At 41.2% G+C, this 24993-nt stretch overlaps 1 protein-coding gene across 1 annotated transcript in view; it reads left to right on the top strand.

Annotated features, from left to right (window-relative positions):
• The window catches only part of EPHA4 (EPH receptor A4), a 186579-nt gene that overhangs the window by 56108 nt on the left and 105478 nt on the right, over window positions 1-24993 (top strand). The window contains exon 4 of the mRNA XM_084847095.1: window positions 20697-20852. Coding sequence (XP_084703221.1) covers window positions 20697-20852 — 156 coding nt within the window. The remainder of the gene's footprint in view (window positions 1-20696; window positions 20853-24993) is intronic.

Below are 24993 nucleotides of genomic sequence, written 5' to 3'. Positions count from 1 at the left end.
TTATATGCAGATAAGCTTTGCTGGGTTCATTAATAATCCAGCAAGTGTCAGAATAAATTCTAAGGTTACAATCCTATGCACACTTACCTGGGAGTAAGGCCTGTTGAATACATTGGACCAACTTTTGAATAAACATACATAGGATAGTGCTATCTATCAGGAAAACTTGAAAAGGCCAACAAATTCACCTGTTAGAGCTTGTGGTCATTTGTTTCTTTAGCAGTAAAAGGGAATGATGACAGGGTGGGGAGATAAGAAATGCAAAAGCTACTAGAATGTGTTCCCCTTGTAAACCTAGAGACCACCCAAAGGAGAAATATTTTATCTCTTCCTTTTAACCTATTCTTTCCCACACAATTCCTGTTCACTTTGATGTGCAGCATGAGTGTGAAATTTCAGATACACAAATGTGCAGCTGTACAGACCTTCCCTCGAGTACCTTCATCTGTGTTGCTTTATGGGCTCTTTAATGTAAAATGCTTGTAAACTGAGGCTGTACAAGCTCCTTGCTCCCACACTCATAGAAAAGGAGACTGAGGAGCATATTTAGTGTGCATATTTAGTGGGACTTGCTGCGAGATTTTTATCTCATAGGAGATAACTTTCTCCACAAGACTTCTCTTTATATAATAATCTGAAAAGTTGTTGTTGTTGTTCAGTCATTCAGTCGTGTCCGACCCTTCATGACCCCATGGACCATAGCACGCCAGGCCTTCCTGTCCTCCGCTCTCTCCCGGAGTGTGCTCAAGTTCATATTCATTGCATCGGTGATGCTATCTAGCCATTAAATTCACGGCATCTAATTGGCTTAGTGATGGTGCATATTCAGGTTGGTTGGCAACAGAACAAACAAATGTAAGACAGAGAATGAAAATCTAGGTGTGGCCGACAGCCTGTTTACCTCACTGCAGAGTAGCGGTAAACCACCCAGCATTAGGTTTGTGTCACTATTTGGGATACTTTAGATTTTCTATTAAAAACAGTTTACACAAGAAAGTAGCACTTCCCTTCTCCATATTATCATGCAGTCTATGTCAGCCTTCCCCAACTGGTGCTCTCTGGATGTTTTGGATTTCGACTTCCATCAGCCCCAGCTAGCATAGCCAAGGGTGAGGAATGCTGGAGTTCAATTACAAAATGCCTGGAGAGCACCAGTTTGGGGAAGGTTGCTCTGTGTTATGCAGACACACGGAGTGGGTTGCATGTGAACTAAATGTGTACGTAAACCGCTTATATGATGAGGGTGGCCCATTTCCAAGCTGCCAGGATCACAAAAATGGCTGCGCCTGTCCCCACACAGATTTGCTTCACAATAAAGTTTTGTCGTCTACCAGAGCACACAAATGCCTCAAGAAAAGAATGGCCACTTGTTTGTGTGAAGTACTCTTTCTTATTGTAATGACAAAGGTAGATCCAGACATCCCAAAGCGATTTGGCAGCCCCCACCCCACCCCACCCAGTGACTGTACCACATCAGGAGGTAGAAATAACAACAACAGCAATGCTTTGTACTTACATACTGCTTTCAAACGTTCAAGGCATTTCACATGCATTAGTTTGCTGTAATACATTTAGCCCAAATTTATTACCTGAGCTACGTGCACCTGCTTTACGTGCAAAAGGTTCCAGGTTCAGTGTCTGGCATCTCCAGGTAGGGCTGTGAAAGACCCTTCTCAGAAACGCTGCAGAGCCGCTGTCAGGCAGTTTGTATAAAAGGTAAAGGTAAAGGTGTCCCCAACGAGTCGTGTCCAACTCTAGGGTGTAGTGCTCATCTCCATTTCTAAGCCGAAGAGCCAGCACTGTCCGAAGATGCTTCCATGGTCAAGTGGCCGGCATGACTGAACACCGAGGTGCACGGAACACTATTACCTTTCCCGCCAAAGCGGTACCTATTTATCTACTTGCAATTTCTTGCTTTTGAACTGCTAGGTTGGCAGAAGCTGGGACTGAAGATGGGAGCTCACTCCGTCACGCAGCACTCGGGTCTCGAACTGCAGTCCTGCCGACCTTCTGGTCTGCAGTTCAGCGTCTTAACCACTAAGCACCTGTGGTCTGACTTGATATCAGGCAGCTGTGCTCTTTGCTCTGCAAAACTCTCTCGCTACTTAATTGCAGGATCCATGCATTAAGCTTGTTAAGTAGCCAAGACAAAGCTTCTGGTTAGCTACCCTAAGTGTGTTCCGGATACAGGGAATAGTGGAAACTATGGTACATATGTGGAAACTATGGTACATATTAAAGATATGGGTATACCATTGATACAAGCTTGATATTTTAAATCAACTCATTATTTTGTCAGTTTTTCATTTCCTTTCTCTACGTGGTTATTAACAGCTAAGTTAGAAAGCACAGGCTCTAATCCAAGTCCTTGGAACAGTTCGCTGTTTACCTTTTCTGCTGGACTGTTGTTAGTCACCTTTTGTTTTTTCCCTTTTACAGTGTTCTAATCCACAGAAGAGCATTTCAGTGTATGCCATCACTACTTAGCTTTTTACAGCCTTTCTGAAGCTCTAGGTAGAGTATAGTGGCTCCTTGCTCGATGATCTTCTTAGTGACATCATCAAGTGACAGCTAAAAAAAAATGGCTAGATTTTGTGAAAAATTTAGAAACTGTGCTGACCCCACAGATTAAAAAATTAGCATGAGTGAGACAATATTTATTTGACTATCATTCAAGCACAGTTGCATTTTGCAAAATCTATATTGACATTTCTATAACATGCCATACTTAATTTATTAATCACAGACTACATACAATACCAAATTAGCAGCACTGGTTTCTTAAGCACTTAAAAATTGTGTTAGAGAGGCTGGTGGTTATAGGCAATATTACTAAAGTCCGCAATTCAGCAGATTTCAGTTTACAAAATCTTGACTGAATAAACTCCTTTTTACTGGTTTACTATACAAATGTTATCATTAATGACACTTCTGTTGGTCTGAATCCAAAGCTTTCCTTCCTCCAATGGAAGACACATTCCTCCAATGTAAGGACTCTTTCTGTCAGATGAAGGGAGCCTTTGGATCCAAGCCACTGTTTGTAGTTGTTGTTCAGTCGTTCAGTCGTGACCGACTCTTCGTGACCCCATGGACCATAGCACGCCAGGCCTTCCTGTCCTGCGCTCTCTCCCGGAGCGTGCTCAAGTTCATATTCATTGCATCCGTGATGCTATCTAGCCATCTCATCCCCTGCCGTCCCCTTCTCCTTTTGCCTTCAGTCTTTCCCAGCATCAGGGTCTTTTCCAGAGAGTTTTCTCTTCGCATTAGGTGGCCAAAATATTTGAGCTTCAGCTTCAGTATCTGTCCTTCCAATGAGCACTCAGATTGATTTCCTTTAGGATGGACTGATTTGACCTCCTTGCAGTCCAGGGGACTTGTAAGAGTCTTCTCCAGCACCACAGTTCGAAAGCATCAATTCTTTGGCGCTCAGCCTTCCTTATAGTCCAGCTCTCACAGCCATACATTACTACTGGGAAAACCATAGCTTTGATTAGACGGACCTTTGTCGGCAAGGTGATGTCTCTGCTTCTTACTATGCTGTCTAGGTTTGCCATAGCTTTCCTCCCAAGGAGCAAGCGTCTTTTAATTTCATGGCTACAGTCACCGTCTGCGGTGATCTTGGAGCCCAAGAAAGTAAAATCTATCACTGCTTCCATTTCTTCCCCTTCTATATGCCAGGAAGTGATGGGGCCAGATTCCATGATCTTAGTTTTTTTTAATGTTGAGTTTCAAACCAGCTTTTGCACTCTCCTCTTTCACCCTCAACAAGAGGCTCTTTAGATCGTCTTCACTTTCTGCCATTAGGGTGGTATCGTCTGCATATCGGAGGTTGTTGATAATTCTCCCGGCAATCTTAATTCCAACCTGTGATTCATCCAGCCCGGCGTTTCTCATGATGTACTGTGCATATAAGTTAAATAAGCAGGGTGACAATATTCAGCCTTGTCGTACTCCTTTCCCAATTTTGAACCACTCGGTTGTTCCATGTCTGGTTCTTACTGTTGCTTCTTGACTCTCATACAGGTTTCTCAGGAGACAGATAAGGTGGTCTGGTACTCCCATCACTTTTAGGAATTTGCCACAGTTTGTTGTGATCCACACAATCAAAGGCTTTAGTGTAGTCAATGAAGCAGAAATAGACGTTTTTCTGGAATTCTCTTGCTTTCTCCATGATCCAGCGAACGTTGGTGATCTGATCTCTAGTTCCTCTGCCTCTTCGAAACCCAGCTTGTACTTCCGGTAGTTCTCGGTTTGCATACTGCTGAAGCCTAGCTTGTAGGATTTTGAGTATCACCTTGCTGGCATGTGAAATGTGTGCAATTGTGCGGTAGTTTGAACACTCTTTGGCGTTGCCCTTCTTTGGAATTGGAATGTAAACTGACCTTTTCCAGTCTTGTGGCCACTGTTGAGTGTTCCAGATTTGTTGGCATATTGAATGCAGCACTTTAACAGCATCATCTTTTAGGATTTTAAATAGCTCAGCTGGAAGACTGTCATCTCCGCTAGCTTTGTTGTTACTAATGCCTCCTAAGGCCCACTTGACTTCACTCTCGAGGATGTCCGGCTCAAGTTCAGTGACCGCACTATCATGGCTATCAGGGACATTCAGATCTTTCCTGTATAGTTCTTCTGTGTATTCCTTCCACCTCTTCTTAATCTCATCTGCTTCTGTTAGGTCCCTGCCTTCTTTGTCCTTTATCATGCCCGTCTTTGCACAAAATGTTCCCTTGAGATCTCCAATTTTCTTGAAGAGATCTCTAGTCTTTCCCATTCTGTTGTTTTCCTCGATTTCTTTGCATTGTTCTTTTATGAAGGCCTTCTTGTCTCTCCTTGCTATTCTCTGGAACTCTGCATTCAGTTGGATATATCTTCCCCTTTCTCCCTTGCTTTTCGCTTCCCTTCTTTCTTCAGCCACTTGTAAGGCCTCATCAGACAGCCACTTGGCTTTCTTGCATTTCTTTTTCTTTGGGATGGATTGAGTTGCTGCCTCCTGAACAATGTGACGGACCTCCGTCCATAGTTCCTCAGGCACTCTGTCTATCAGGTCTAATCCCTGAAATCTCTTCCTCACCTCCACTGTATATTCATAAGGGATATGATTTAGGTCATACCTGAATGGTTTAGTGGTTTTCCCGACGTTCTTCAATTTAAGCTGAAATTTTGCAACAAGAAGCTCATGATCTGAGCCACAGTCAGCTCCAGGTCTTGTTTTTACTGACTGTATAGAGCCACTGTTTACCAGTGACATTTACTGTTAAGCCAGTTTGGTCTAAAACAAGTACTTTTCTAGTCCCCCCCCCCACTTTTCACCCAAAGATATAAATTCGGCATTAGGTATATATCCCTTGAATGTATTATGGCATAAGCTTTTGCATTACCAGATGCATGAAGTGTTATCGTGAGTTAAAGGTAGCGCGCGCGCGTGTGTGTGTATACACATGCGTGCGTGCACACACACACACACACACTGTTGATTGGGGGGATTATAAATAGTGAAGTTAGAGAGACATGAAATGCAGAATGAACAAAGAGTACAATAACATTATTAACAGTGGCTATTCACAAACCAGTTTGAACACTACGGCCTCCAATGGTTTCATCACATCATTTGCCAGCTGAATGAAATCACCATTTTATGATCCTTTAAGATCTTTAAGATTTCACCAAGTTTATGATATATTGAGCAAGAATTACATATGATAGGGTGCAATCCAATGCATGTTTAGACAGCTAGAAATTATATTCATCCTCCTTGTACTTTCATATATCTGTTGTGTAGAAAGGATGGAAGAAAAATAAGGAGAAAATCTGTTATATCATTTGAACCCACAACGTTATATTGGAACAATATTGTCAGTTGGCAAAGACGGTATTGTTTTAGAAGTATGCCATACCTACACAGAAACAAGCAATTCTGAGAATAGGGAGGAACAAGGAATAAAACATGTCAGCTTTTTTCTTATCTGTTGGCATTAAACTATACTGTTCTCCAAAATGTCTGTAGTTGTAATGAGGTATTAATGTTGGTGCATCCAAAATATCAAAGGGTAAAGATGACGGATGCAACTCATCAAATGAATGGCCCTCTCTGAAATGTCATGGGTAATCAAGTATGGAGCTGTTAATGGATATGATTTGCATGCTACTATTTTGATTGATGTACAGCTTAGACAGGGATTGATAGTTTTTATGGGGATCATTATATAAAGCCTTCAGAGGTGTATCTATGAATTGTCTCAAATTAATATTCACAGTAGCTCTGATGCTGTTCATTTGGAATTCAATCACACTGCTTACTCCTCAAAGGAAAAAGTAGAAAAAGATGGACCAGTTTATTGTTTTGAATGGGCTTTAATAAGGTCTGCCAGGGCCTTTTATAAGCCAGAGTATGAGAAATCAGGCAAGCAACTAATTTATACAAGAACAGTCACCTGAATTACTACATACCTACTCATCCCAGGTCTCAACAATCTAAATGGATAAATGCCGTTTCTTATGAACTCCAGTGCCACCACCCTCTTGTTTCTCTGTGTTGCTTCTACCTATCTCTCTTGTTAAACTAAAGCCCTTTTCACATGGTCTGAAACCATGCCCAACAAATGCAAAGGCTGCCTTTCTCCTATTCTTAGCATTGCCACAGCTATTCCTAGTCACAAACATGCAGAGTAATACATTTCTGTTCAGGCGAGGCATAGTCTTTCCTAGGAACATAGGACACTGGCTTATACTGAGTCAGACAATTGGTCCATCTAGCCCAGAATTATTTCCTAGCCCTACCTGGAGATGCTGGGGATTGAACTTGGGACCTTCTAAATGCAAAGCAGGTACTCTGCTACTGAGCTACCTCCCCCCTCCCCTTGCCTCCTCTCTCCAGGCAACATGTAGGAGAGACAGCAACTGCATATGTGCAGCTTCAATGCAGTTCTGCATTTCTCTGGTGAGAGACAACAGCAGAATCAGAGACTGCACAAAGGAGGTGACTACAATGGCAGTGAAGAGGTGCAGGGAACATTGAAGGTGGTGACAAAGATAGGACCTAGGCAATTCGACCCAAGTGGGCAGGCGAACATCCCCATCAAAGTTGTTCACAAGTCAGCACAAAGTTTCTGTTATGGCAGTAACAGCCTCTCATAACTCAGCATTCAGAGAGAGATACTGGTTCCCAAATCAGGGGAAGACTGTCCCATTTTTGTGGGCCCAAAATATTTGTTATATGGTACTGCTATCTGATGGTCAATTCTTGCTTTCCAACAGTTACTTACTTACTCCTACTGCATACATTTAAAACAGTGCTGTTGGCAGCAATCGGAGGAAATGCTGGCCATTCCATTTTCAAGCTAGTCCAGCTACTACTGTGCACTATCACAGCCTTCATCTAACTTTGGGAGTTTAATTGCCCGTTCACTGAGCTGTTTTACATTTAAGAGGTGAGAGATAATCCCAGCAGACTGGACTACGTTTGCAGGTGCAGATCTCTGTTCCTGTCAATGCCCTCTGTCTCTGTCTCTCTCTCTCTCTCTCTCTCTTCTCCTCCCCTCCCCAAAATTGGGGAAGGAAGCCTGTAAGCAGGCCTCCTGACAATGGGATTAGGGTTTGTTTATGTGAGGATTCAGGCAATTAGTAAGCTTTAAGAGGAGAAGATTGTAAAGGCTTGCTCAGTTGGCTAACTTGTAATCCCCACTGAATCTGATGTCATAGAAAAAGAACAACCTTATTCTGTACACACACCAACCTGTGGCTGGACCCTCCTTGTATGTCAACATGAATTTTTCCAGACTGAAACTGGGCCTGATTCAGACATGCCTGTTCATCACTTGATTTTAGTACACTTGGTGTCTGGCTGCTCAATGTGTGAACTGGTTTCCACTGGCTAACTACATGTTATGCACAAATGCATGCATCAGAGAGAGCTCCCATGCAGTTTTTATTTTTAGGAAAACAGTTTGGGGATGGGGGTGTTTGAGAATGGATACACAATGAGTTTGGTGGGGTTGTTGTTGTTGTTCAGTCGTTCAGTCGTGTCCGACTCTTCGTGACCCCATGGACCATAGCACGCCAGGCCTTCCTGTCCTGCGCTCTCTCCCGGAGCGTGCTCAAGTTCATATTCATTGCATCCGTGATGCTATCTAGCCATCTCATCCTCTGTCGTCCCCTTCTCCTTTTGCCTTCAGTCTTTCCCAGCATCAGGGTCTTTTCCAGGGAGTTTTCTCTTCGCATTAGGTGGCCAAAATATTGGAGCTTCAGCTTCATTATCTGTCCTTCCAATGAGCACTCAGGGTTGATTTCCTTTAGGATGGACTGATTTGACCTCCTTGCAGTCCAGGGGACTCGTAAGAGTCTTCTCCAGCACCACAGTTCGAAAGCATCAATTCTTCGGCGCTCAGCCTTCCTTATAGTCCAGCTCTCACAGCCTGCTGTTTCCCTGCTCTAAATTGCCTCCCACAGCGGTTTTCCACTTTGGAGTTTCAGCTGTGATCTGGTTGAAATCCCATATGGAGGGCGAAGCAACTGGAGGAAGCAATTTAGAGGGGGTAGAAGAGATAGGGGAAAGGGCTGTTTATTTATTCAGTTAAATAATTGGTATCCTGTCCCTCCAATCTAAACTGTCTTTAAGGAAGCTTATGTTATACACTTTAAAATCACAACAAGAAATAACAATAATAACAATAAAAACTCTAAAACCAGTAATAAGGGGTCATAAATTAAGCCGTGACATAAAAACTTTACTAAATAAGACTGGGTAGACTTATCCTGGCACTTAAAAGATAATAATGGTGAAATCTCCTTGGGGAGGTGACAACTCCTTGGGGAGTGTGTTGCAGAGTTAAGACTCACAAGAGAGAAGGCCTTCCCCCTGGTAACCTCACATCTAACCTCTAAAGTCTGGTGCAGCAGTAGAGTGCCTCAGAAGAGGATCTTAGTTTGCAGGCAGGCCTGTATGGGGACAGGTGGTCCTTTGGAAGCCTTGTTTCCAGATTTCTTAGGTGATGCATTTCCCTCCTTTGCTACTTCTCCCTTCTCAGTCACAGTATTCCAAAGCTGCTTTTCAAACACACACATTTTTTTTTTTAAATAGCATTGGGCTTCCAATACATGCATTTGTATTTGATGTGACAATAAAGTTTTGGAAGTTCTACCTGTGATCCTATATGTATGATGGCCCATTCACATCTACAAGTTATTATTCAATTCAGGGATAAACATACCTCTGTGAAACAGCCCTTAGCTTTTCCATGTTACAGGAAAAAGGTGCCAATTTAAAGGTGCCAATTTAACCATGTCATCATGGATTGCCCATAGTTGCTTGAATAAAGGGTGAAATGATTCGCTGAGTTTTTTAAAAAATGGCTAGCTCCCTGAAATGTACTAGCTGACTCATTTCCTGAATCTTAACTGCTTTCTGCAAAAGCAATTAAATTCCCCAAGTCAGATGAAGCCTATAATAAGCATAGCAGCAGCTTGAGCAGTTTGAAATGGGAAAGCTAGTTCAGATATTATTGTTCACTCAGCACCACTTGCTGCTGACACCAGTATTAAACGTTGTTCAACTGAAAAAAAAAAAAAATCAAGTGTAAGTTGGAGCAATCTTTGCAAAGGCAATGGACCTGAAGTGGGTGCCAAATATACCTAGCATAACCTCCAGCATTCTGAAATTGTGAAGCAGTTCTCACACGTACGATGAGCTATTTTTCTTCGTTGTGAGGCATTTTGGTAAGGGCTTAAAACAAAACCCTTCTAGGTTTTCAAGCATTTATTTGTAACTATGAAGACTTATAGCTTGCTCTTTAGACATTGTGGCAGCATATGAACACTCAGAATAGTGCATATGAATGACTATTTGAGTGTAATACCACCAAACATGACATTCTGATGGGGTTGCTATATAGGGCTTTGATAGTGAGAATCAGCAATGGCATTTTGGGTCCTTTTTCATTGTTAAGGCTATTCTGACTGGTTATATTTACCTTTGTATTGTCTCCCACTGTAGTCCTTAAATGAGCCCAATTAATTTCAACTTGCGGCTCATTAGATGTCCTTCTGCTGCTTTCCACAGCGTTTCTTTATTTATTTATTGCATTTATATCCCGCCTTTTTTCCTCTTGCAAGGAACCCAAGGCGGCTTACACCATCCTCCTCCTCTCCATTTTATCCTCACAACAACAACCCTGTGAGGTAGGTTGGGCTGACAGTCTGTTACTGGCCCAAAACCACCCAGTGAGCTTCTATGGCCGAGTGGGGACTAGTTTCCTTTTTAGATCGCTAAGAATGACCACTATAATGATGGAAATCTTATTTAGGCTGCAATCCTATATCCACTTACCTGGAAGCAAGCTCCATTAAACTCAGTAGGACTTACCTTTGAGAAGACATGTTTAGGATGGCATTGTTAGTAGACTATTCATAAGAGCATGGCACTTCATATTTATGGGCTTGTGGAACGTTTATGTTTTTATCGCAGTGAGGTCTGCCTGGTGTCTTTTGTTTGCCAGGTTAAGACTTCCCTCTATTTCCAGGCATTTGACAGCATATGATGCTTAACTGAGTTGTTTTTGAATTGCAGTATTTTATTGTTAATTGTTTTTAGCTGATTTAAATTGTCATAATTTTTTGTATGTTTTAATTTTGTTGTAAGTAGTCGTGATACAATTTTTTAAGAAAAGCCTCTAAGAAATTTAATACTTAATAAAATAATAATAAGTTAAGAGAGCAGAGAGCCAAAGACCTGATAGCTGACATTATTCAATCTTTATTTTATGTATTACATTTATATCCCACCTTTCTTCCATTGTGACTACATTTGGTTCCCAGCTGTTCTTCCCTTCAAGCACTGACCAGACCCAGATCTGCTTAGCTTTAGCAAGGTGGCTACCTCATGCACTTTCAGACCATGTTTGGACCACTGCAGCAACATTAAGTTATAAACCTTTATTTTTCATTATTAAAGGACTGATATATTGCTGCACATTTTCCCTTTATTTTATTTCCCTTCTCTCTATTCAGATCTTTAGGAACCCACAAACTATGTAGAAAATAAAGGCTTCATCCTTAAGTACTATTAGATGAAATCAAAGACGGATGGTCATGAACTTTCTAGAGGTCTCAGTTACTTATACTATCTCATATTACACAATAAGGCAGGCTTTCCCAACCTGGTGCCCCCCAGATGTTTTTGACCACATTTCCCAGCATACTTGACCATTGGCTATGCTTGGGGCTGATGAGAGTTGAAGTCTAAAAACATCTGGAGAGCACCAGGCTGGGAAAGGTTGCTGTAAGGTATGACCATTAGTTATTGATCTCTTTAGAAAACTTCATTATGCTACATTTTGTTACCTTGAGGTTGGATAGTAACCCTTTGAGAGGTTTCAGAAGAGTCCTTAATACCTCTGGAGATTTTCTAAACTGGATGAATGCAGAGACGGGGATAGAGAGTAGGACTGGCCCCCTGAGTCTCGTCCCCCATCCATCCATCCATCCATCCATCTATCACATTTATAATGTTCTGTAGGCAGATTGCAAACAGTAAAAACTAAAATGTCATAGAACAGTTAAAATATAAAATATAATACAAATATTTAAAAGAATAAAGTACAATATAGTGCATAACACGAAACAGCACAGGAATTGCTAAAACAGCCATAATAACCTAGGACTAGGTGTCTAAAATGTCTGGGAGAAAAGAAAGGTCTTTGCCTGGTGCCAAGAAGATAACAATGTAGGTGCCAGGCAAAAGTCTTTGGGGAATTTATTCCATAAGTTTGGCACCACCATTGAGAAGGCCCCATCTCTTGTAGCCACCTGCCTCGCTTCCTATGGTGGGGGCTCCTAGAGGAGGGCCTCTGAAGATGACGTAAGGGTTTGAACACATACCTTTAGGTCATCAGGATGCCTATGTCTTGAGGGAGGCTAACAAGAATTCTCAGACCTCTCCTCCTAACTTGCCAAGTGTTTTTAAGTTCCCCAGATGTTCTGGGCCATCCTAGCTAACCTTAATTGAATTATTTCCCTTCAAATATGCTTCATGACAGACTCTGTCTCTCCTCCCCCCACCACCCATGAATGTTCTCATCCCCACCCACTAGTCATAAGCAGGACTCCCCATCCTCCTGCCAGTATATTAGGCTCATCCCCTCCTTGCAAATCTGAGAAATCCCAGTGGATCCTGTTCACTGACTGCCTTCCTACAGTGCCTGTGGTCTTTAGTCAAATGAACATAGCCTTTCTTTGGGGCCTTACCCCTTTGAAGCATCCTAGGTCCTGACAGCACTCTAGAAATCCAGTCAATACACATTTCAATGAGCCCTGAACTACCATTTGTGAGTGAGGTGCTGATTTAAAAGCAGCAAGTGGGTGAAGATGTCTTGGGATATCAAAGTGAGAAGACTGTCTTTCTGGACATTAGAAAAGGCGGAGTATTTCACAAATCTGATAGAACGGTTCCCTTGAATGGTAGGTAGAAACATGGGAGGGGGTTCCAGGGCTTAAGCTCATTGCCTGAGTTATGCCTCAGAACTGTGTTCAGGCAATAGGAATATGCAGCATTGGCACCTGCAATTGGCAGGTAATATGAAATCCCTGATTGGCCAAGTCTTGGATAGACCAAGATGCTAGGTACTTGACCTTCTGCTGTTGCTGGTTCAACAGAGCAGTATCACTTTCTTGCTGCACTTCAGGCCCAGCAGGTGACGTCACAGATGCTGAGTTAGAGAATACACAGCCCAGATATGAATTGTGGGACGGATGGCCTTGGTCTGGCCCTGACAGTGTGTTTACCATTTTGTATTCTGCAGAGGACATAAATCAGCCTTCCCTAACCTTGTGCCCCACAGATGTTTTGGACTTCAGTTCCCATCAGCCTCTGCCAGCATGGACAGTGGAAAGAAATGCTGGAAGTTAATTGTATACAGCCAGGGAGGGTGCTGTTGTGCTCATGCCCTGCTTGTGGGTTCCTGGCCAACAGCTGGTTGGTCACTGTGTGAACAGAATGCTGGACTAGATGGACCCTTGGTCTGATCCAGCATGGCTCTTCTTACGTTCTTAGCTGCAAAGTTATGTATAGCGTGTAACTGGAAGTCTCCGAATCAACCAACTAAAGAGCAGTGGGTTGATAAAATTGTTCTTTGGACAAGTAAGATTCAAAACCACATTTCATACAGATAAAAGGGCGTAAGTGGCATCACTGAGATATATTGATTTTGAATTTGAAATGGGGGTGGGATTAGCAGCCCACAAAAAGTGCTACTAGCCTACCTTAATTTCACAGAATGACTTGAGCAGCGGGCTTCTGTCACACAAAAAGAATTGCCACTTACCCCAGACAAGTGGGCAATTAGCAAGGCTGACTTCCTTAAGCATCCTCTCAAATTAGAGTATAGTAAGGAAAAATCTTTGGTTGTTGCTTTTTCTCTTTTCTTTCTAGCTAGGGATGCGATATGAAAATAGTTATTGACAGTACAAAATATTTTTTAACTCTCATCAGTTTTCTGATGTAAAGGACACAGATATCTTACTTAATCTACAGGATACATGCAGTCACCAACAATAGGGGACAAGAGCTATTACACCGCCAAGATCAAAGGCAGCTGTTTTTATTTGGCAATTTGGTACATCATATTGAATTCTACAGCTTGAATGTAAGAAGGGCTCAAGAGAAGATTCTTTCTTCTTTTTTGTTCTGCTGACTTCTAAGACTCCATATCACCCTTGAGGCATTGCACTGAGTAATTAGATTGGACCAGAAAAATGTAATTTTTGCAAAATGTAATTTTTGCAAGAGATTCGATAATTCATTCTATTTAAAACATTCCCATTTAACCCTTCCCCCAAACAATTATGTGTCCTCTGCCAGTGGTCTGAAAAAAAGAATTGTATTCCACGTTTTGGGGAAGGACAGTGCAGTAAGACCTGTGCTATTTGTCTTGGGGATGCAAGGGAGACCCCCTCCTTTGACTTTTGGGTCAAAAGAGCCAATCACAAGAAGGCTTCTCAAAAAAAGGGACTAAAACAGCTGTACAATGACTGAGGGGCTTTTGGTGTGGGATAGAGAGTTCATCAAGAGAGGCTATCCAAACAATGGAGTTCTATAATTAAAATCCAGAAATCTGTTCCGAGATGGTAATAACAATAAAAAGAGAAGTAACAAGAAGCTATCTGCCTGTGTGGCAGATGTGGTTTTGTTATAATTTGAGAAAAAGAATCTATCTATTTAAAGGGGGGGAAGGGAGAGGAGGGGAAGAAATGAAACTTCTATCTTTTTATTTCACCGAGTGCCGCTAAAATATAAATTGCAGCTATTTTCCGAGGTAGCAGGTGCTCTTGATATTGTAAACCAGTGATCATCAGTCTAAAATGCATTCAACAAGACACTAGCAAGGCATTTTTTGCCATTTTAAAAAATAATGCTGTTGCTATTTTTGTCTGCAGACAATTGATAGGAAGTGAGTTACTTGAGCCTGTTTCCTTAAAGAATTTATTTTTCCTCTATTGCACATGCTTCCTTGTTATTGAAGGTTCTCTATATTCTGCTACCATTTGAGAACAAAGGTACATACACCTTATATCCTTGGGGATATAAAGCTCCTTTCATGGGAGAAAACCCCATCCAAAACATATGCATCAAATATTTTATATATATATATATACACACATACATACACATACACACACACACACACATACATATATACATATATATATATATACACACACACATATACATATATACATACATACACACACACACACACACACAAACACACAGACGCATATGCACACGCATCCCATAAAACTGCTTAGTTGTTCCCAAGTGTTGAAAATGGAACTCTGAGGAAATGCCCTGCTGTTCAATATTACATGGCAAATTTTCTTATGGAATTTACGAATTGTCCAGATATGCAATTGGGATTCTATAACATGGCAAATTCAGCACACCTGTAATTTTGGAACACAGTGCGCATATTGGAGCCTCATACAGTTTTGAGATCATGTCAGATGACTACTGTCAATGCCTTACACCTACATGGGCTTCTTGTTACTGGCTATTTCAGACAGGAGATCCGCAAGCACCATTAGTTCTATCCTTATACACCCTTGTTCTATCCTTATACATACAAGAGCCAAACTGCACATTACGCTAGTCGTGTAGGTGTAGCTGAGACATGTCTCTCTCTTTTTACTGTTGTGTCAGCATGTGTGGCTCTGATTCAGATCTGGACTGCCACACTCTGGGAGAGTTGGGTTAAACGTTTTCCCCAACACATGTACACCATTTTTTCCTGGAATTGGCCTCAATGGATAACCTTTTTCTTTTTTTAACCTCCTCCCCTCCCTGTGGGGAGGGGGGATTTCAGGGGAAAATGGTATGAAGGGAGATTTAACCCTCCTCGCCCAGAGTGCTGAGGTCCCAATCTGAATCAGGCCCAGGTATGCTTACGCTAGAATGAGGGGAAAAAAAGATACACTTCAAGTATGTGATTAGGGTAACATGTAGTTTATCTGTAAGGCAATGGGAAAGCCCTGTTTACACACACAGAGCTGACTTGTCCTGATTCAAAAATCTTTTGATAGGTTGAGTAGGAGGTGTGTGCATGTGGAAAATCCATTCTAAGTGGGTAAACATGAACTGGATCTCTGTGTTAAAAGGATAGATCCTAATATCCACCTTTCAAATTCATTGGGTGATATTAGTCTGCCACTCTTAACGTGGTTGGAAAGCATATCCTGCAGTGCTTCCTGCATACAGCTTTGACTCATGAGGCACTGCATGCAACACCTGCTTGCACATGACTATATTTAGATTGGAGCCATTATGTTGAAATGAATGCCATTGATTTTGGAAAATAAGTTGACCACAATATAGCCTAGAGTTAACTACATTTATGTCTTTTTTTAAAAAAATTGAAATGATCTGTATGTGAAATAAAATTGATATGTTGGGACAGGTCAGGGAGTCCATACAGTGTTACAATTCTGTTTTTCCCTGATTCAGAACTTTCATTGTAAAATCTTAAAAACAATTATGTTTTAGACAATAACCTTGTCATGTCGGTATGTGATCGGAATAAAAGAAAATGTTCCCCCTTGGCCCCATTTCACTCTCTGTCTCTTTCTAACAGAAAGAACTAATTAAGGCAAAGCTAAGGAAATTGAATTCAAAGTTGGTATTGCTCATGTGACCTAATCTTTTTATAATGGCATCTTTTGCCAGCCATGTAAGAATACCATTCACACTCTCTGTCCTCTCCATAAAATCCTCCCCAAAAGAAAGAAAAGAATGAAGGATTGTCTTGAGTGTGCAATAAAGACTTCCAGGAAATGGGGCTCTAGACAGGCTTACTGGTTTTTCTACCAATTCATTAACATTCAAAAATACTGTATAATATCTTAAGTTTGTTTTCTGTTGAATAGCCCTTGGTCAGTCATAATAGGTGTGTCAGCTGTTTTTCTGTGCCAAAAAAGAAAGAAAAGAAAGGAAAAAGAAACCCTTTAAAGAGTTGGATTAGATTGTGACATAGAAGACTGTCAAGATGTAAAGAAATGTTGAACAAATGCAATGGATTAGCAAATAGAGTAAGGTGCCAAGAGCTGGAATGTACTGAGTCTGAATACAGCAAAATGAAGAAAACTCTGAATTCAGTTATGCGATTTTCTACTGCTTGAGCAAAATGGCTGTGTGCCTCAGAGAAAGCTTTCATTGGATCCTGAAAAATTAATGAACTGGGTTTAATGCAGGAGGAAGTAAAAGAAAGTAATGCTTGTAAGAAAAGGTGTGTGTGTGTGTGTGAGAGAGAGAGAGAGAGAGAGAGAACTGGAGAATAACAAATTTGGGCTCAGTAAGCCCTTTCTGCCAAAACACTTGGGTTGAAATATGGAAGGAACAGCACCATAGTGACTCAAGGGCATGGCCACAGATGAGCCTTAAATGTGTTTTTGCTTAAATTAGTCTATAAAAAGGTAAAGGTGTCCCCAACCAGTCGTGTCCGACTCTAGGGTGCGGTGCTCATCCCCGTTTCTAAGCCGAAGAGCCAGCACTGTCCGAAGACGCTTCCGTGGTCATGTGGCCGGCATGACTGAACACCGAGGTGCACGGAACGCTGTCACCTTTCCCGCCGAAGCGGTACCTATTTATCTACTTGCAGTTTCTTGCTTTCGAACTGCTAGGTTGGCAGAAGCTAGGACTGAAGACGGGAGCTCACTCCATCACGCAGCACTCGGGTCTCGAACTGCTGTCCTGCCGACCTTCCAGTTTGCAGTTCAGCGTCTTAACCACTAAGCCATCATGGCCCCTTTAAATTAGTCTATATGGAAATGGAAATGTGAATGGAAAACCTACATTGGCTAGGATGTACATTCATTTTAACTATGACTCCATTCCGTTTCCTTAACATTATTTGAACGAGACATAAATTGTGGGACAGAAGCTCAAAAGCATTTTTCGGTGTCATGTGTGAAAATGAATGCATTTCTTGTCCTGTTGGATGGATTCTCTATTTCTTAAAAGGCATCAGGCAAGTGCAAGAAAGATATTTAGGGCGTAGGGTGAGGAATTAGTCGTAAAGTTCTGGTTCCCCACACTCTCTCTCCCCATATCTCTGCCTTCCAACATTCTCTGCTGCTTTCTGTCATATCAGCTTAATTTGAGTATCAAGCTGCCTAAAAAGAAATGTCATGCTACAGACCTCAAAAACCACATGTTCAAATCCAGAAAATAGATTTTTTTTTTCATCTTAATAAATGAATGCCAGAACTTAAGTGAAGATTGTGAGTTCTGATCCCTTGGGTTTCTTTCTTTGTTTATAATATTTCTTGGCCATTTTTCTATGAAAATCACCAAAAGCAGCATGCAACATAAACCAATCAACAAATACAGTTCCATCCAATTTTTAAAACCATATAAAATCACAATAAACTGTACATATATTATTTATTTATTATTATTTATTTATTGCATTTATATCCTGCCTTCTTTCCTCTTGCAAGGAACCCAAGGCGGCTTACATTATCCTCCTCTCTGTTTTATCCTCACAACAACCCTGTGAGGTAGGTTGGGCTGATAGTCTGTGACTGGCCCAATGTCACCCAGTGAGCTTCCATGGCCAAGTGGGGACTAGAATCCGGATTTCCCGGCTCCCAGTCAGTCACCACTACACTACACTGGCTCATGCAGAAGGCTTTCCTGTATAAAAAGAGTGTTGTTTGCTTCCAAAAATTGGTTACTGGATGTGACCAGGTGAATTTCCCATAGGACCAAGTTCCACAATGGATTAAGTCCTGTTATTCACCCTCACAGATTTTTACTCTATCAATGTCTTCAAGCCAGTTGCTGGAGAACAACAGCAGAAGATGTCTGTTGCCCTCATACCCTGCTTCTGGGATTTTGAAAGGCATCTAGTTGGCTCTCATGGGAAGCAGAGGGTCTTTTGGTCATATGAAACAGAACTTTTATGTTGGGTAATATTTGGGTAAGAGAATGGGACAAAGAGCACAGCTATTTCTGCAACTCTTAAAAGTCTACCGAGGTCATTCTTGAGGACTCATTCAAGAATTCTTGAAAGAGTACTTCCTTGACAATCCAGAAATGACACAGTTTTGTAATTGTCACTAAAATGTTGAGCTAGGGTGGTGTATTAGCATTCTGAACAATGAGGGAGTTTAGCCTAGGGCAGGGTCAAAAGAGTGCACTTCCAACCACCAGCTATGATTTCAGATTGAAGTTGTATACATATGGAAGCCTCCAGTGAGGAAGCAGCACTCTGGCCCAGCATCGCAGCGTGAGAGAGTGTTTCCTGGATAGCTTGCAAAGTTTCCTGTGCATGCAACTTCCATCCAAAATACTCAGATAGTAGCCAGAAGTGCACTATTTTCTTTTGCAAAACCTCTGCACTAGAAGCAGTTTTGCAGGTCAGGATAGAATTGAGGCAATGTAACATAGACTGAATCCAGTCCAACTTCAGGCATACTCAGCATTGCTATATCAATACTGTGAGTTCCATTAAAACTTCCCTGACTATTTTCCAGAATCTCCACTTTCATTGTCTAAACATTTGTAATGGTGCTTGAGGAAATATTCAAATATCTTTACACTAACCACATCAAATCTATTAACATTATTATAATTCCATAACCTCAGTTTTTCTTGGGGTAATTTGTACCTTCTAGCTGCTCATCTTATAAGGAGGCTCACCATTTTTACACAATCTGCCTTTATTTGATGCAGCTGGCTGAATGATGGACCATACCCAATAGGTTTGCATTTGTGTTCAGGGACTAATTGTGTTTGATGTGGGGAGGCTGTGCTCGACCCCACTGTGTCTCTTTGCCAGTGTTGCAGTCTCTGAGTTTAATCAAAACTCCAAGGCCATCTGAAGCATAGCCAGAAAGTGCCTTGTAAGTTGAACCCTATCTAATTATGTGATGTGTGTAAACTCTGAAAGCATAAATCATACTCACAAGAGCTATGTGTTTTTATAAGATTCCCCGGTCCGGTGACAGCTGAAGTAAGCAAGGGCAAGATTGATCTCATAGCAAATTTTATGGATGCTGCACCACACTTCGTAAAGTTTGGATCGTTAAGGAGATTCCATAAATGGCTTCAGTTAATAAGGGTGAAGTGACTTGCACCTTTACAAACATGTTGCAAAAATCCATGGTTCTTACAGCTGCATCATAAAAGGGAGGGGGGAATTAAATCATATAAAAGATGTGGAGTAAATGGAAGAAAAACTGGAAGTGAATGCATGTTGGTTACTGTAGGCAAAGAGCAAGGGGACACTAAAGGCGGACTAGTGATAAATTAAGAGCCACAAAAGTAAATCATGCTGTAAATATTGGCAACAGCCCTCATTTCTTTTGCTCTTCATCCTTTATAAAACTGCCTGGATGGCTCTGTCTGTTTTCAATGTCTGCTGCTGTAGAATGACTTTTATCTTTAGCCCTGGCCAAATTTCTTAGAGGACAGGTTTGTGGGCCACTGTTCAAAAGGTTTTCTTAATGATACTTCAGAGTGTTTTTCTTGGTTTTTAAAATCTAAATGAGGTAAAAGTAGCCATCCATGTAAGCATCACGTTTATTAAGCTGATGTCACTGAATGGCAACTGCACATAGGGAGTTTGTGTCAAAGAGTGGAACCACTGATATGTACAAGCTCTGGAGTGGGGGAAAATTAATTGGCTCTGCTAGAAGGGAGAATGGCCATTTCTGTACATATTAGACTAAGAAGTTGGCTGCCAATCTCAGTGGGGTCTTATTCTGCTCCATCTCAAAAATTGGCAGTGTCATACTTTCAGCTGCCTTACTGAAGTGGTCATGGAATTAAAACAACTACACCCTGTTTGCTTTAATGTGTGACTGTCTGCAGGTGGGAAGCAAAGAAGTAGGGTTTACATAGTAAACCCATGCAGAGAACAAAATGAGACAGATTTTCCAACCAAGTTGCTGCATGAGCATGCTTATAGGTCCTCTTGTAAGCTCTCTGGGTCTGCTTGTTAAGGGGTTCTCATTGGAATTATTGCCTTCCTCAGTTGAAGAGCTAGCAATCAAGTGCTTGTTGGCTGGTTAATTTCTCTCCTGGGGCTAAGTGGACATCATTTGCCCCCTTTTGAAAATGCCCCCATGTCTGGATGCTGACTAAATGAGGTACCAGTTTATTATCAAGGTCTATGCCAATAACGCTCTTCCTTTCCTGCTTTTTCTCTAAGCTTGCAAGATTGGATACTACAAGGCCCTCTCAACAGATGTTGCCTGTGCTAAGTGCCCACCTCACAGTTTCTCCATCTGGGAAGGCTCTACCTCTTGCACTTGCGACCCGGGATTTTTCCGAGCAGAAAACGATGCCGCCTCCATGCCCTGCACTCGTAAGTCAGACTCCTTTCTTTCTTTCTTTCTTTCTTTCTTTATTTATTTATTTATTTATTTTCCTTTCCTTCTTCTCTTGCTGCTTCAATAATTTATACATGAAACACTCCCCAGAGATGTACATCCCGCGATGAAAAATGTCTTGTTGGTGACAGGAACATTCAGTAACAATTCCTTTTTAAACAAGTCGACCCAACATGTCAATACCAGGTCCTCTCTCCTGGTACACAACAGAAAATGAAGTTAGCAATTAAAGTGACAGTATGTAGGTCAATGGCAAGAATAGGAGGCTCAAGTCCCCCCCACACACACTTTTTTTTTTGCTTTGCTGTCTGTACTGTAGAAGGGCCTCAAGGCTGTACTGTATACACATAATGAGGAACAATAATAGGCTTGCATATCTTAGTGTAATCAGAAAATGGAAGAAAAGAGCCTCTGAAGGAAACTGAGTCATGTAAAAGCTGATTTGTGGCAACTCAGAATACGTTTCCTCTCTCTTTTTGTGTAATCTGCCTAATGGACAAAGTTAACTTGCACTGGCTTAACCTAAGAGCTGATTCACACGGTTCTTTTTTACACACTTCCTTTACACGTCTTTGGCATTGTGACTGGTGTTGTGGAAATTAACCACAATTCTGTTTTGGAGTACAATTCCTTCAGTGACTTTATTTGGTCAAAATCAAATAATCTCAATAGCTCTTGAGGAGGAAACCAAAACAACACCGAAGGTCCGAGTTACAGTACAAGAGTCTTCCCTCACAATTCACAAGCAACATATTATATAGTCTTTGCAAACTAGCATATGAATTAACTGATTAACTGAATCATCAGCAAAAATAAGGAGGGGACAGCAAGTTACAGGAAGGTTTGAACGAACAGTCATGGAAAACACGCTTAGCAGCACCAGGCAGCTCTTTTCCAACTTGTCTGCCACCCAAATGCTAAAAATTGCTATCCGCAATTTGTTCTCTTAAGTTTCTTGCCTCTGCACTGATCATGTGAATGCTTTGCCCACATCATATCAGGAATCCTAGCTACAGGAAATGGCAGGCATAATCTTGAAGCTTTTTGGGTCATTCACAAGATCGGTCACCACAGGATGTTGTGGCTGCTTCAGAATGTAACCACCATGGGAAAAGGGTTGTGTGATTCAGTCATTAGAATGTTTATTTATGTGGGTGAAAATTGAGATAGGCTTTTTGGTTACATTGATTACAGATGACAGAAAAGCAAATGAAATGTACTACTGCATGGCTCTCAACTTCGGTTGTTGGGTGGTCTAAAAATGTAGGAAATAAATGAATAAATTAATACATTCACATCCTATTCCTGGTTGTAACAGTTTGTTAACACAACATCTAACCACTGCTATTCAGTAATACTCTCCATAGATATTTACCACAGGAGTTTCTTTCCAGTGAAATTGTTTACTTAGTTTCTAAGAACAAGACAAGATATTATCCTTCTTTCTCTAGGCCTTGCCCTACCTTCTTCAGGGTCCACAACAATTTTGCCCAAAAAATGCATTGCCGGTATTCAACTAAAGCAAAACATGTCTCTGTATTGTATGTGGGTTTAGTTTGCAATGGCCTATGGCTATAGGAAATAAACATTTTGTATTTACATGAATTTGACCTGAAAAGGCATTTACAGTAACTTCTTAAAATCCCAAGGAGCAGAACAAACTCTGAGGGTGCTTCCAGACAGAAGGGTCCTAGTGCTAACAGTGAAAAGACAATGTGCAGCTGTTCTGTCCTTTCTTAACAGATTTTGCATGTAAGAAAAAAAAAACTGAAGAAGCACTGGGAAAGCATGGGAGGGCTGTGAATGGAGACAATGTCATTTGGACGCCAAATAAAATTTTGTGAATGAGGCAAATAGTGCAATAAAAGCCTTATAGAGAAGCACCCTGAGGCCAAACTAAATATTCTGGTAATCATGCACAGTTTAGCTATATGTGATAGATTTCCTTATGTGTAAGAATGTGCAGCCTTGATTCAGATTGGGACCATGGCGATCTGGGAGAGGGGGGTTAAACTTTTCCCCCCACTTGTTTTTCCTGAAATTCCTTGTTGTTGTTGTTTTAAAAATTCCCACAGGAGGTTGAAATTTTGGGGGAAAACCAGGGTGGGGATGGTTTAACCCCTCTCCATCCTGAATTGCCACAGTCCAAATGTCAGCATAAGGAAATCTATCAAACATAGCTAAATTATTCATGCTTACCAGACTGTTTAGTTTGGCCCTGAGTATGCACTTTGGGAGGTTCTTATGAATGAGAGGATTATATCTTAATTTCACAAGAAAGCTTGGAGCAAGAGAAGGCTAGAGGGATGGTACTCTAAGCATGCTTATGTCACCAGGCCAATAATTGCTGCAACTCCATTGTTACTGAAACGCCAGAAAGCAGAATTCAGCTGATGTGGTTGCCATTTGGGACTTTTTGACCATTCGCTGTTAGGAAAATCAGAGTGCTGCTTGGGTAAGGCAGCCAGATTAATTAATCTGTTACTCCGTCTTTGTGAACTGCACGGAGGCCTGGGAAGAAGGGATGAAGAACTTCATTGTGTTAAGAAAGTGCAAGGGTCAACGCAGAGTGAGGGTATGACTAAAGTGAAAACACTGTAGTAATTTATAGCAATTGTTCTGAACATTATCTGAACACAGCTCAGAGGACATTATGGGTTTGTAATGCTCTGCTCAGTACAAAGCAAGCATTACCACTTATTTTTCTCCAGCTTGTCACTACCTCCCTACCTCACACCCATCCACACATATTATTCCAAACCTTCTCCTACCCCCTTATATTTTTGCTGCAGTGGAGGAAGGGGATTGGGATTTCTCTCTTACCTTCCCCACATCTGATGTCTAATTTCCCAGCACTGTCGGCCTATGTTGGGAGCAATGGGGAATCTACATTTTCCAACAGTTCTTGTCTTGCATACAGCCATAGAAGCATACCAGACATTAGAGAGCAGATGGCCGGGGGGGGGGGGGAACACTCCCTCCCTTCCTCTGCTGTCAATGCTGCTGCTACTGGAGCAACTACAAAGCCTTCCTAAGTTACTAGGCATGTTGATTTGCACCAATATTGTTTTAACAATATTGTTTTGCAATATTGGTAGCTAATAAGCATCTCATCTAACTTCTTGACTCTAGCAAGCAAAGCACCCTAACTGATTCCTCAAAAGCTGAATATGACGGCTGAGTGCTGGAGACAGGAAATTTCCAGAAGTTAGCTGAGAAGTAGGGCTAATACCCCAATCAATTGACATGTCAGATATTGCAAGTCGATCATCTATTATTTGAAGGTGTCAAATATTGTCAAATATTCCTTGAAACCATGAATGCCACTGAGCAGGTGGCAGCTTATCTTTTAAAGAAATCATTATTAGATCATTTGTTTTCAAAAGCAGGAGTGATGGCTGCTAGGCTTCTCACCATACAAGAGCCAGGGGCAAATCTATCAGCTTCTGCTGGCTACCTTGTATAACTGCTAGCATCTCCAAACAAAGGCTACTGACTCCATCTTGTTTGCTGCAGGAGCTGATGATCGTGCCTCAAGAATTGCCCTGCTGCATACATAGCACAACTGCCTTGAAAAAAAAATGACCTGACTTGTTCTTGAAAATAAATAATAATTCTGTTACTTTTCTTTATTTCTGTTTCAATTTCTTTTCTTTTTTTTAAAAAAGTTCCAATTGTAGTCTGACCTTGCTCTTCCGGGTCAAAAGTCAAAGAGAACAACTGTTCAGTGAATCATTCAGATGGATACAAACCTTACCATACATCCTTAAAAGTTATAATAATTCATTCATTAAAAAAAAAAGAAATTTCATAGTTTCACAATTATAGTTAACAAATTTGTGTTTGTAATTATCAAAATTATCAAAACCAGTTCATTCTTTAAAGCATCGTCTTTGTTGCTCTAATAAATATAATGCTTTAAACATACTGGATTTGATAATTTGATAATTTAACAATATTTGAGTGGTAAGTTGACCAAATCTTTTTTGACAGGCATTTTCGTTTCCTGACTGGATGTGACAGTTTCAGTCTGTATGGGACATGGGTACATGGATGGCAAATATTTTCTGTGGTGGGCTGTGCACTTAAAGAGAGTCTCCTGATAGTCTTTGATTA

The sequence above is a fragment of the Heloderma suspectum genome, chromosome 3 (genome assembly GCF_057233095.1).
Source record: "Heloderma suspectum isolate Gila_16-S chromosome 3, 16-S_ref, whole genome shotgun sequence".
Classification (NCBI taxonomy): Eukaryota; Metazoa; Chordata; class Lepidosauria; order Squamata; family Helodermatidae; genus Heloderma; species Heloderma suspectum.
This window is presented reverse-complemented; position numbering and strand designations above follow the sequence as displayed.